The 13,206-nt window shown below is 30.5% G+C and overlaps 1 protein-coding gene across 1 annotated transcript in view; it reads right to left on the bottom strand.

Moving 5' to 3' along the window:
- LOC129233361 (ATP-dependent RNA helicase DDX24-like) overlaps nt 1-13,206 on the bottom strand; it is a 40,198-nt gene that overhangs the window by 22,360 nt on the left and 4,632 nt on the right. The window contains exons 2-9 of the mRNA XM_054867401.1: nt 12,846-13,012; nt 8,946-9,021; nt 4,793-4,944; nt 1,935-2,009; nt 1,715-1,831; nt 1,242-1,352; nt 754-872; nt 180-304 (exon numbers count right to left, since the gene is read on the bottom strand). Coding sequence (XP_054723376.1) covers nt 180-304; nt 754-872; nt 1,242-1,352; nt 1,715-1,831; nt 1,935-2,009; nt 4,793-4,944; nt 8,946-9,021; nt 12,846-13,004 — 934 coding nt within the window. The 5' untranslated portion in view covers nt 13,005-13,012. The remainder of the gene's footprint in view (nt 1-179; nt 305-753; nt 873-1,241; nt 1,353-1,714; nt 1,832-1,934; nt 2,010-4,792; nt 4,945-8,945; nt 9,022-12,845; nt 13,013-13,206) is intronic.

The raw sequence follows: 13,206 nt of genomic DNA, 5'->3' as shown, positions 1-13,206 counted from the left end.
ACTGATTTTATCAATAGCGCTATATAAAAGAAACCTAAAAAACTTGTAACAAAACAACTGTTATTCATATACAGACAACTTTTAAAATCCAAACTTATTTTCGAAAGATTAAAGATTTTTGACCAATTCTTTGCTCAAAATGCAATAAAATTCCCTATTATACTGTAAAAACAATTTACCAATTTTTTTCTTTTGATGCATTTTCCCTTTATTTTTTTTCATGGCGACTCGTTCAGGAATATCATGTACAAGTGTCAGTGTAGCAGAAAAGACAAAAGTTTGACGTCTAGTGTTTGAGGCATTCCTGAAATAAATAAATTAATAATAAAAATAAACAGTTAAAAACTGAAAAACAGGCCTAGACAAAATATAAAAGAACGTAAATTATTCTTATTGCAAAAAAAAAGGGTCTCTCGAATTCTACATTGTTACCAACAGCAGTAATATAAAGTTATATGTAAGTGGAAAGCCATTACCATGAGACCATCTTTGTTGCTAAAATGTCATGATTAATAAATGTGTCAGTTTTTTTTTCCGTTATCAATAAACCCAACTAATTTTTCAAAAATGTCTAAACAATATATAGGTCCTTATATATTTGCAGAAAAATCAATTCAAAACTTTTGAAAATGCGCAAATTTTGGAGAAAAAGAAAAGAAAAAAAGAAAGAACAGAAAAAGCAAGTATGTAATAGAAATTTATGTGCAGTTTCAGGGGAAAAAAAAAACCTTTCACATAAAAGCTGTGGCTTACCCATTAATCAAACCTAAAATCTGCATTAATTCAGCAAAATGGCCCTTTTCTAACATTCGATCTGCTTCATCTATTACTAAGTATTTCACACTTGCCACGTTTTTTACATGATCTTCACCCTACATTAAAAAGAAAAGATTATGAAGATTGCACAGTGATAGTACAAGTTATATAACAAGTTATTTAATAAGTTACATACTATAAGTTATATAAATAGTTGACAATTGGAATCAATAACTTGGATCACATTGATAGTACAGTTGACTCTCTGTTTAAGGACTTACAAAGAAACACAAAAAATCGTCCTTAAGTAGAATGCATCCTTAAATAGAATGCTTTTAAAACTACTGTGGAGCATCTGGGACCATGAAAAGCCCTCTTTAAATAGAGAAAATCATTAAATAGAGTGCCGTTAAACAGAAAGCCAACTGTATTTATACAAAACATTTTCAGAATTAAGTTTTAAAAGTGAATAAATAAATAAATACTTCTTCAATCAACTCCCATAGCCTTCCAGGAGTAGCAACTACTATATCTGGATGCTTCTTCAATAGACGCTTTTGTTTCTCGGGTGCCATGCCACCAACAACTGCTGCAACCTTAAAATCAATAACGCTAAGTAAAATTGTAACACATAAAAGCATTCAATCCACATTAAAATGCATTAGTAAATAATAAAAGACGAAGGAATGGTGGCTATTTTAAATGTTCTCACTTAGCAGTATGCTTAATTAATTTTATTTACATTACATGTATTTAATCTTGTTGATGTTCAGATTTAAAGAAGTTCTACCATAATCAAGTTTAGTATCTCAAGCAAAGAATGTCTCTTGTGAAAATATATTTTAATGCCTCCTGTCAACAAAAACAAACTGAACATCTACAGTTTTTAGATTTAAAATATGAAAGTATTTCACTATGAAAACAAAAAATGTGTTACAAGAAATTAATGGTACAGTACCGTAACATCGCAGAACTTGCAGATTGCTTGCAAATGCTTTTTCACTTGAATGGCTAGTTCTCTTGTTGGAGTCAAAACTAAACATGATAAAGGATTTTGTACTCTTTCTCCACCGGACTAAAATTAAAAGCATAGGTAGTTTTCGATTTAATAACATTATTATTTACTTAATAAAGGCAGAAAAGATTCAATTTAACATTTTCTGTTTTATTTTTCTTACATTTTTATATTTTTCTTTTGAACCAAGAATGTGAGAAATTATAGGAATACCAAAGGCCAGTGTTTTGCCACTTCCCTAGAAATTACATAAAATTAAATCAAAATTAGAACATAAATAAAAATGCTTAACAGAACTACTTTCAAATTCAATGAAAATAACAGACAAAGATATTACAGATAAACACTATTTCTTTAAACACAACATTTACAAAAAGGCATGAAAAAAAATTGATATATTAATACAGGGTGGCGACAGGAACTGTGAAAAAAAGTTCCCTGACTTTTCCCTGATTAAGCTCACCAAATTTCCCTGATTTACGTTACCAATGATAATGGTTTCCTTTCTTTGCTATACTTGAAATCCATTGAACGTTTGTATAAAATGCAGTATTTTAAACTTTTAAGTTGTGTAAAGTTGTTGAACTAAAGATATATTTTTAAAAGATGCTACTTTTTTAACAAAATGGTTAAAAAAAAAAAAATCAAGTCAATTTTTTTGGGAAAAAAAACTACAAAACAATACGTTAAATTTTTCTACATGGAAAGATTATAGAAAATTAAAAAAAACTTTACTTCCAGAAACCACTTAGCATAAGAATTTTAAGAAACTATTAAAATCACTCTTTAAAACATATGTGTATTTATGATAGGACTAAAAAGTAATTGAAATTATTTTGAACTAAATTTTCAAACTGTGTAATAATTGTTGCAAGAATAACAAGTAATAGTGAAAGAATAGAAGTAAAGTAGTTATTCTTATATAACTAATTGACATATTTATGCAAAACAGATTAAACCTTTTGACATCCATTCATAGGGAGTTTCTCTCTAATCAAGAACATATGTTTTAAAGAATGAATACAGCATTTTAACAATAAAAAAATAAAGATATTTACTTAAGTACACAAGTTAACTCTATTTCAAATGATTTCAGTATGTAACAAAAAAAATCTTAGATTGCTTTTGTAACAAACTTTGAAATGCAAGAAAAAAAAAAACAGAAAAAAAAACAATTAATTTCAAAATATATAAAAGAAGAATACAACTTGGTTATAATATAAAAGAATCATTTAAGTCTAAAGAAAAGAAAAGAAAACTTTTGTAATCTGCGGCGACAGCAAATAGTATAACGGCAAAAAAAAACTATTTTTTTTTAAAATAAAAGTTTCAATTTTAGCAATTAAATTAAAAACGCGAAGTAATAACTTTTAAGCTTTTATCAGTATTAATTTGAAAACCAAAGATTTCTTCTTGAAATCGTGATTGCAGTACACTAATCACTTCGAGACAATGGAATAAAGGCAAAGGAGCTAAGGCATTAATGAAGGCTTCTTTTTGCCTGTATGGTTGTTTATTTTACGTCACATTGAAAGCGTGAAAGGAAATTTAAAGCTAGGTAAAATAAACAACCTAACAGACACAGAAGCAATCTTAGGAAGTTCATCCTGTGGTTAATAAGTAAGATTGAATACTTTCACATTGAGGAAAAAAGATGCACAAATATGCAGTGTATAATCGCACCTCATTAATTTAACTTTTTTTTTCTGAAGAGATAATTGGCAGAAAATGCGGTGGGAATTAGGATACTTAATTTCGTAAAGCAAAAAAAAATTCTTCATAAAATCAGTTTTCCCTGATTTTTTCGAAATTCCCTGATATTTCCCTGATCTGTCGTCACCCTGTAATACCTGAAAGAGATTTTTAAATACAAATCAACTGATAAGTGCTGCAATACAAAAATAACATTTTCCCCCATAAATTATATCATTTAAGTTTGAAAATATGCATATAAACCAATGTTCTGCAGTTAGGACAAACTCAACCTGACAGCATCGTGAAGGCTACACAGATCATAATCACAGCATTACAATGCTGCCAGGTTAGGTTTACCCCAAGTATAGTATTGAAATTAAAAAAAAAAAATGCAAAATATCAAACAAATTTGATACATAACTAAACGTGACTTTAAAGTCTGTTATTTAATACATTGTGTCTGTTATTTTTGAAAAGGGTCCAACTTCAAACAGATTCAGATTTTAACAGACAAGTTCATGTGTTTTGGAAAAAGATTCTCGTTTTTAGGTAAAATGAAATGAAGTAATACTTGAAACAGTAATGCCACGACATGAGAACTTAAAATTACAATTACTTAAACAATGGGCTTTGAAATTAAAAAGAGAGATAGAGAGAGAGAGAAATCATAAAAAAGGAAAGACAAAATTTATATTTTCTTAAAGACTTGCTTTAAAAAAATAAAGCACTTTGAATCAAAGCTAAAGCACCCTTTTTTGCAATTAGAGAAAATAAAATATCAAAAGGTTTTAGTTCCTCTCACAAACAATGGAGTTGGTTCCCTCAGTGAAAAATACTACTTTTAGTCACTGAAATTGATAGAATAAGCAAAATAAATAATATAGAGAGATAAAAAAAATTTCATTTTCCAAACGCATAATTTTTAATATTTTTTTTTAAATGTCCGATTTTGAAAATAGGGCGTGGTCTTTATGACGCCAGAAATGATGTACTTTGGCGCATACGTCTACCGCATTTCCACGTTATGATAATCAAGAAGCAAATTAAGTATTGCGCTCCGCCCTTGCTATCAACCATATCATTGCAAGCACATGTGAGTAAAGAAGCGAATTAAATATTGTGTTTCATCATTTGTGACATTGTCGACAGAAGCACAAACAATGAAAGCGCATTGATTAAAGTAATATTTTAAAAATATTAAACTTAGTCAAATTATTTTAAAAATGGTCAGATCCTATGTTTTTAAGCATGTTCTTTCAAAAAAAAAAAAAAAGAAAAAAAATGCTTTTAAAATTTTGGAAACGACCCCATTCATTACATACTTACTGTTTCTGCAGCCCCTAAAATGTCCTTATGGGATAATCCAAAAGGAATAGCTAACTCTTGAATCGGTGTTGGTTTAGTAAACTTTAAATCTTTCAAGGCATGAGTAATGGGTTCAGGAATAAGAAAACTCCATGCAGACATATCAACTGAATCTAAATTAAGATGTCAAATCTGTATTAGTACATTACAGATACATGAAAACAAGTGAATAAATATTCGCACTCAATTTTTATAATTTTCCTGACAACAGTAAAAAATTTACAATTATAACACCTCTCACCTAAACTTCACGTTTCAATACATTTCATCTATCACTGTACAAGCTTTTTGTTATTAACCTTGACATGAGACACACTTGATCTATTAACTTTTTTCAATAATTTTCACACAATTTCCTTTTTTGGATTCTAACTCCTTCATACCATGACTGAAACTTTGCACTTTTTACAACAAAATTCTTTTTAAGAGAGTGCCATTGAAGTGCACTTTTATCAGGAGGCACCCAGTTCCTTTCTTGATCTGAAGGATACACTATTATGTATCACTAAAATTGTAATCTTTTTGTACAATATAGGGGAGAGCGTACCTTGGAACACTTTTCATATTTTGATTTTTAACATCAATTATTTAAATCAAATTTAAAATGCAAAAGTCATGTTGAAATACCCAACATATTTCTCTGCAATATTTTTTTTCAGACAGTTTAAAAATAAAATATTGCCAGCCATTTAAAGTAAGAGTTACAAACTATCCCAAGGTACTATTGTACCTCAGGACACATCCTGCTGTGCCATGGGAAACTCTTTATAATTCAGGAAACCATAAAAAAAAGAAAAAAAAAAAAGAAAAAAATTCACTATAATGATCATAAATAATCCAAAAATGAATTATTATCTAACATTAAAACTGTTTAAAAGACTACATCAGATTTTTAAAAAAAAATCCATGTTCCTAAACACATTTTAAAATGATTAAAAGCCATGCATATGTTGCACCTTGGGACATGCCTTAGGTACAATTTGTTTGGCTGTTCCAAGGCACAATCACCATGTGGTTTAAGAAAAACCAACATGGTGGTCCATCTAGATGCACTATCATTATTTCCTCATAACCAAAATATTTTCAGTTGATTAGTTTTACAAATACAAAGACAGAAAAAGAAATAAAGACAAAGAAAATGTTTACTTTGGAGTTATGAAATTTTCATTCTCTCACAAAATCATCAATTTAACACTTTTGATGCTGATTTTTACTATGGCACGATTTAGTAGTGAAGGTTACTATTAGAGATTACAAAATACATGGCTGCTCAAAAAGATTCTTAGAAATTAGCAGTGTTCCAAGGTACAAGCATCCCAAGGTACCCGGTAGCAAAAACTGCAAGACGTGCGTTATTTTTCAGAGGGCTGCAGATAATTTTAACAAAGAACTAAAAGAAATAAAGAGAAAATAAACAAATAAAAGGAAAAAAAAGAAAAACAACTTGGCAAAGATCGTTTGGAGATCGTTTTATGATCAGAAAAGCAATGGATGCTTCAGCATTGCAGCTAGAAACGTAGTTGCCATATTTGGTCATTCACAAGATTGAAGTAGATCGTAAAGTGCCTAATTTTTGAAAAACAAAGCAGAATTGGATGTTTTATTTACTAAAAACTAATGAAAATAACTTAAAATGAGCAGCAAATAGGTTTTTCTTTATTTTTTTAAATAATTTTCTTCAGAAATGAAAAATTTTATATTTAAAATTTCACCTTATCTTCATTGCTTTGGGCGCAAAAGCGCTAAAAACTTTTCAACTAAAGTGTAGTCTCATGAGGATTTTTGTTTTAAAATTACTTTTTTGCTACAAAATCAGAATTTTAAATCTTAATTTTTGGCGTAGTCGCCATGTTTGGTCATTTCCAAGATGTCGGTACGAAAGACTCTTTAATTGCCTACGTTCTCATAAACGGAATTGGGTGTTTATTGCAACGCAAAGTATTGAAAATTATGCAAAATGTGGCATTATTTTCGGATAATTCTTAATTATTGTCTGGAAAATGCAAAATTTTATCTTTAGAATATTATCTTATCTTCATTGCTTCAGGAGCTAATGTGCTAAAAACTGACTCTTTTATCCAAACTGTGGTTTTTTAAGGATTTTGATGTAACAAGTTTAAAAATCTATTTATAAGCATGAATTTTTTGCATAGACGCCATGTTTGGTCATACCCAAAATGGGAATATACGAATCTATTACTTAAAGTAAGACAAAACAACGTTAGAAGAAGCACAAATTTGCAAATTGCAACAGACACGTGTTTCGGCGTTACAGGGAACGCCTTTTTCAATGCAAAAAATAATGAGCTTATGGATAAAAACACACATACACACACATATGTACACCTAAACACACACCACCACATACACACACATGCATACATATAGACACCTACACATACACACACAACTACCCACACACTCATGCCTGCACACAGACACAAACACATATGTCTACACACACATACACATACCCCCTACACACAAACACACATACCCCCCCCCCCCCACACACACAAACACACATGCTTACATACACACACACTTCTGATTGCGAAAAACATAATTTGAATTCAAGATAATAAAATTCATATTAATTTTTTTTAAATTATTTTCATGAAACATGTGAATTATTATCTGCAAAATTGTATTTGATCCTCATTGCTTTGGAAGCTTTGCTATAAGCTAAAATATTCATCTAAAATGCAGTTTCCTGCCAACTTCTCATTTACTAATTTATTTAAAAAAATTCAAAAACTTATTTTAACTTAAATTTTTCATATTTAAATGTATTGAATAATTGTTTTTCATAGCACGCAGAATTCTATTTATTTTTACGCAAAAAGTGAAAACTGCTCTCTCTCCCCTTTCCTTTATACTTTAAAACTCAGCCACTATGTTTTTCGGGTATAGTGGCTACTGGCCAGTTGGAAAATTTCTGAGTCTTGACCTTTACCAGGCACTTGTGTATTTTATAAAAACTTAAAATAAAACTAATAATAATGCTGCAGATTATTTTTCAACTGCCCAAAATAGTGTTGCAGACTGGCCAGAAAGTTTCTGCTACTGAGTCAAGGTACAACGCTCTCCACTACAGCAGATACTACAATATTAACCTCCTTAAGGTATTACAATTTCCAAGATTTATTTAGAAGATATCTTTATACTTATAGGTTTACAGTGAAAACTTTGTTCCACTAACATTCATCAAATAGAATTTTTACAATATACCGCAAAATTCAAAAAGATACAAATACAAATGTGACGACCAGCAACAGGCTCTGGGCCCAGCTAGACTGGTCCTAGTCAATTTACAATTTCCAGTGAAGATCAATGGCCCTCTTAAAACTATCTATTTCCTTGCTCATTACCACCTCTTCCGGTAAACTGTTCCAAGGTTCCACTACCCTGCTAAAATAATAATTTTTCCTAACATCCATGTTAGCCTGAGATTTAAATACCTTAAAACAATGACCCCTTGTCCTGTTTTCAGTGTTAAACTTCAGCCCCGTAACATCTTTCATTTTAATAAGTTTAAACAAATGAATCATGTCCCCTCGGTCTCTTCTTTGCTCAAGACTACATTTTTAGCCTTCTAAGCCTGGAATCATAGTCTAAGTGAGAAAGTCCATTTATTAGCCTTGTAGCCCACCCTTGAACCCTTTCCAATACGTTAATGTCTTTTTTAAGATAAGAAGACCAAAACTGAACAGCATACTCCAAATGAGGTCTTATCAAACTTCTATATAAGGGCAGAAGAACTTCTTTGGATTTGTTTGAAATAGATCTATTGATAAACCCAAGCATCTTATTGGCCTTGTTACTAGCAATGCTGCACTGTTGGCTAAACTTGAAATCCTGACTTATTAAGACCCCCAGATCAGTAACTTTGTCTGCCTGACCAATGACTGAACCTTGCAAATAATAACTTGTACACTTATTTGCATGCCCTAAATGTAGCACTTGACATTTCCCAACATTAACAGCCATACCCCATTTATCAGCCCACTCCGTAATATGATCTAGATCCTCTTGCAGCTGTTTTGCTTGTATACAGAATAGTAATTCAAATGACAGCTAAACCAATTTTTAAAGAACTTCACAAAAACCTCACCACTATCTTCTACGTCATTGTTTTCTTCTTCCACTTTCAAATCTTCATTTTTAGCAAGTTTAGGTTTCTTCTGTCCCTGGCAAAATAAATGACAATCATGATCTTAAGCAAAAAAAAAAAAATATATATAAGCTAAAATATAAAAAATATTACCAACCTGTATTATAACACAAAATAATATTAGCAAGAAATTGAATTATTGAAAATGGAACAGAATTTGACAAACTAGGGAGTCAGAACAAATTATTGAGAAATATGAAGTTCTGGATGTTAAAGAACTAAAAACGGATTAGATACCATCTAAAAACTCAACAGAAAATATATCAAACACGATCAAATTCTTTTCATTTGAAGAGAAATTGCAGTGAAGTGTAAAGCTTAAAACTCACGGTTGCCAGTCGCCAAATGCGACCAATTTTCAAATTTTGGCGACCATTATTTTCACTTCAGTCGCCAATGTGGCTACCATTCGCCAATGCAACCTTCTCTGACCTATAGTCTTGACATATGACCTTTCCCCAAATTCTTTTGTCCACTAAAAGTTCGGCTATCGGATCGCCGGGGATGAAGGAGGGAGGGGGGGGAGTATTGTCCAATTGTGGCTAATTGTACTATGTGTTCTTGTTCTGAATAGAAAACAAAAATCGCAATCACGACGGCAAATTCGTTACAAAACTTCTATTTCGAAATCTCGGCTTTCTTTACACGCGATCGTAAAAATAGACAAATTTTATTCACCAATTTAGTAAATTATGCTTTTTTGATCTTAAATTCATTTTTCAACTTTATTTCTCCTTAACAAATGGCTATTTCTTCATTTTGCGGTATTTTTAAACTACGCGTTTTCAAAATGGCGACACGTTGTTATTGTTCATTTTTACCAGTTCAAACGAAAATGTCCTTTCCAAAATAAAAAGAATTAATCTTGTACATTTGGTTTACATATGAATAAACAATAATGGCGCCTTTGAGTCAAAAAGCACCGAGACAAGGTAAAAACGATATCGCTATAAAACAAATTTTTTTTGCAAGATTTTTGATTTTTTGTTTTAATCATATTGTTTGTTTTTCCTTTTTTTTTTCTTTTTAAAATATAAAACCTACTGGAGGAGGGGATATATCCGTTTATTTACTTTATTTCTCCTTAAAAAAGTTGTTATTTTTAAGTTTCGCGGTAAATTTTCAAAATGGCGTCCCGCGTTTTCAAAATGGCGCCGCGTTGTAGATTGTCCATTTTCACTAGTTAGAAGAGGAAAATGTGTGTTCCAAAATAAATAAAGAGAAGTACAATCGTATTTATAAAACACATAAATAATAAAAAAAAAAATGGCACCCTTGCGTCTAGAGAAGGTGGAAAGAATACGGCTGAAACCCTTTTTTTCTTCTGCTGGATCTTTTATTTCATTTTTTGTTTTTTTTTTCGTTTTGTTTTATATTGTTTACCTTTCTTGTATTCATTCATTTTTTGACACTCAGGCATCGATTTTTATAAAATTCTGCATGCATTTGTAAAAACAAAAAAAAAAAATATTTTTGTAGAAACACAAATGGTTTAGGTTTTACATTCTGTTCAAGTTTTTGGTATTTTGTTGTTTTCTTTATACTGGTGGAACTAACTCGTGTTTTGGTTGAAAGCTGTAATGTTTCTAGAAGTTTTGAAAGCTGAAAAAAATTATTAATAATAATCTTTTTTATTTATTTATTTTTTTTATCGTGATGTGTTTTGCTTAAGGATAAATTAATGCAGATTAGAGTTTGCAAAAGATGTGTTAAATAATATCTGGGCAGGGGTGCCCGTTCCCCCCAAGTTCCCCCCCTCCAAAATTTTTCCTCAACCCTCTTTTTCTTTTTTAATTTTATTTATTTTTTTAAATATTTTTTATTTACTTATTTATTTTTAATTATTATTTTATAAGAAACGTTGTTTGCTACGCAAATGACATATACACTCATACTAAATAAATAAACGGAATAAAATAAATTAAATAATTTAAATTAAAATAAAGTTTGGCTATCATTTTTTGAGATTTGGCTACCATTTTGTGAGGATCTGGTAGCCATTGGCTACCAATTCAAAATTTGAGTTTTGAGGTATAGTGAAATGTTTGATAGCTATAATGAGAATACCCAAACTGTAGTTAATTTAAATTACTGGCCTAAAACCAGGCAAACTTCCAATTACTTTATTGTGGAAGTTACAGTCATCTCCACTAAATCTGGTAATGGATAATCAAATACCCTGCCTCGCTTATAGGAATATGAATCTGTGGAACAAAAACAAAAAAAACAAAAAAATCCTACAGCAATAATGTTAAATTTCCTCGCTTTAAGAAATATTTTTCATCTATATCATGTTTAATCTACATATTTAAAGTTTCTTGAGCAAAACTTTTATTTCAAGTCGAATTTTTGTCTTGAGAAGAAATCCCAGTTCACCCCTTAAAAGTAAAAGGTCACTTGCAACAAAGCACAAAAGAGGGGCTAACAATTATCCTAGTTGGTTTCTAGCGGCAATTTTATCTCAGGCTGTAAAATGCATCAGGGGTTGGGTGTTTGGAGAGTCGGAAGAATTGGACCACATGCAGTAAGCGAGGATTAAAAAGTTTCTTTGATTGACTCTCTGGTCATGTCCCTGTCTAATGTAAGGAACTTCACTGATTTATGTACAGAAAAGTGGTTCCTTGACTATTTAGTTCTTATTCTTGGAAGAGACAGTTGTCAATTACATTGTTAGACTTTGACGAGGTTGTAATTGGAGAATACGGAAAGGCTTTTTCCAAAATCTGTCAATTGTTGATTTTCTGCTCTACTTTGGACTGATTGTGTGGTAAAATCAATACAAAAAGGAACGACATAAGCTTATGTGTTCAGTTAAAAGTTTTGGAAGCAATTAAAAGTAGGAAAACACAGACAGATAATTGGAAAAGAATTTGGGATTTCTAAACTCAGGTTTCGAGAATAAAAAAAAAAAAACAATGATAAAATTGGGAAGAATTCCTTAACAAGAAACGAAACTAAGTAAATAAATATATCTTTTAAATATTCACATATCGCTCATTTGGAAGAAGAGTACCACAATATGAAGAAATGAAATTTTACAAAAGAAGCGTTAGAAGTTGACTCTTCAGGAAATTAGCTGTAAAAAAAGTAGATTTGCTGTGCTCTCCAGTGGTTAGTATTAGAACAAAAATTTTCCCCAAAGAAAATAACGTCGTTAAAAGCCCTTTAAACGAAAAAAAAAAAAGGAAATCAAAACTTTCGTACTGGTCACACTCCTTCCAAACGAGCGATACGTAGTACATGTAATTTTTTTTATCAAAACATTAAGTGTTTTAATTTTGGTGAAATTCATGTGTATATTTAAGCACCAAAGAATCATTTACAATTTATCATAGTAATAATGAATATAATACCAGCAAAATACTTCAAAAATACGTTTCTTGTATTCCCTTTATAAACGAAGCCTCGCTTAATCAAGTAAGACATGTCAGAACCGTTGATATTCGTTTAAGCGGGGCTGACTGTACTAGGATATTTTGTTCAAACTACTATTTCACTCTGTAGATATCTGTAGGGGATCTGAAGGATTTTCTACCCTTTTTAGATTTCTGAGTATTCTTTTTCCAAACATTTTGGGCAGGCAAATCAGTTTTTGGTCATTTTAAACATGTCCCCATAATTTGAAAACTGTTAACATTAATATTAAATGATATAATGATTAATATAAAATAACATACCACTGGATAGAGAAAATCGGAATAGTAACTTCTGATAACAATAAGCAATTGATAACATTAACTAGAATCACATTAAGTGGAGTCTACTATATTGCTAATTAAAAAAAATTTTTAAACAAAATGATACAAATTATTTGTCAAAGTTTTAATTGTATGATAATACCTTCTTTTTCTTTTTGGTCTCCTTTTCTCGCTTTAGAGAATTATTCTTTAATCCTATCAATTCATAATCAGTTAGTTCTTCAATGCCGCCAAAACCATCGAATTCCTCTGAGGCAACAAGCTCAGGATCAATATCAACAGGTTTCCACTCTCGCTTCATTTTTTGATCTAAAAATACAACATGAATAAAAATTAACATGTCTATTGATATGGTTAAAAAAAGCTTTCATAATTTTAAAATGGTTAGTAAAAATCCAAGGTGATATGTCAAAACCAGAAACATGAGTTACTAAAAGCCGTGTGAGTGAAGAAATAACATCAGACCTGCAAACTTTATAAAATGAAGAAACAGGAGATTGGAT

The sequence above is a fragment of the Uloborus diversus genome, unplaced genomic scaffold (assembly GCF_026930045.1).
Source record: "Uloborus diversus isolate 005 unplaced genomic scaffold, Udiv.v.3.1 scaffold_359, whole genome shotgun sequence".
NCBI classification, from domain to species: domain Eukaryota; kingdom Metazoa; phylum Arthropoda; class Arachnida; order Araneae; family Uloboridae; genus Uloborus; species Uloborus diversus.
Note: the sequence above shows the minus strand (reverse complement) of the source record. Positions and strands in the feature narration are given on the sequence as shown.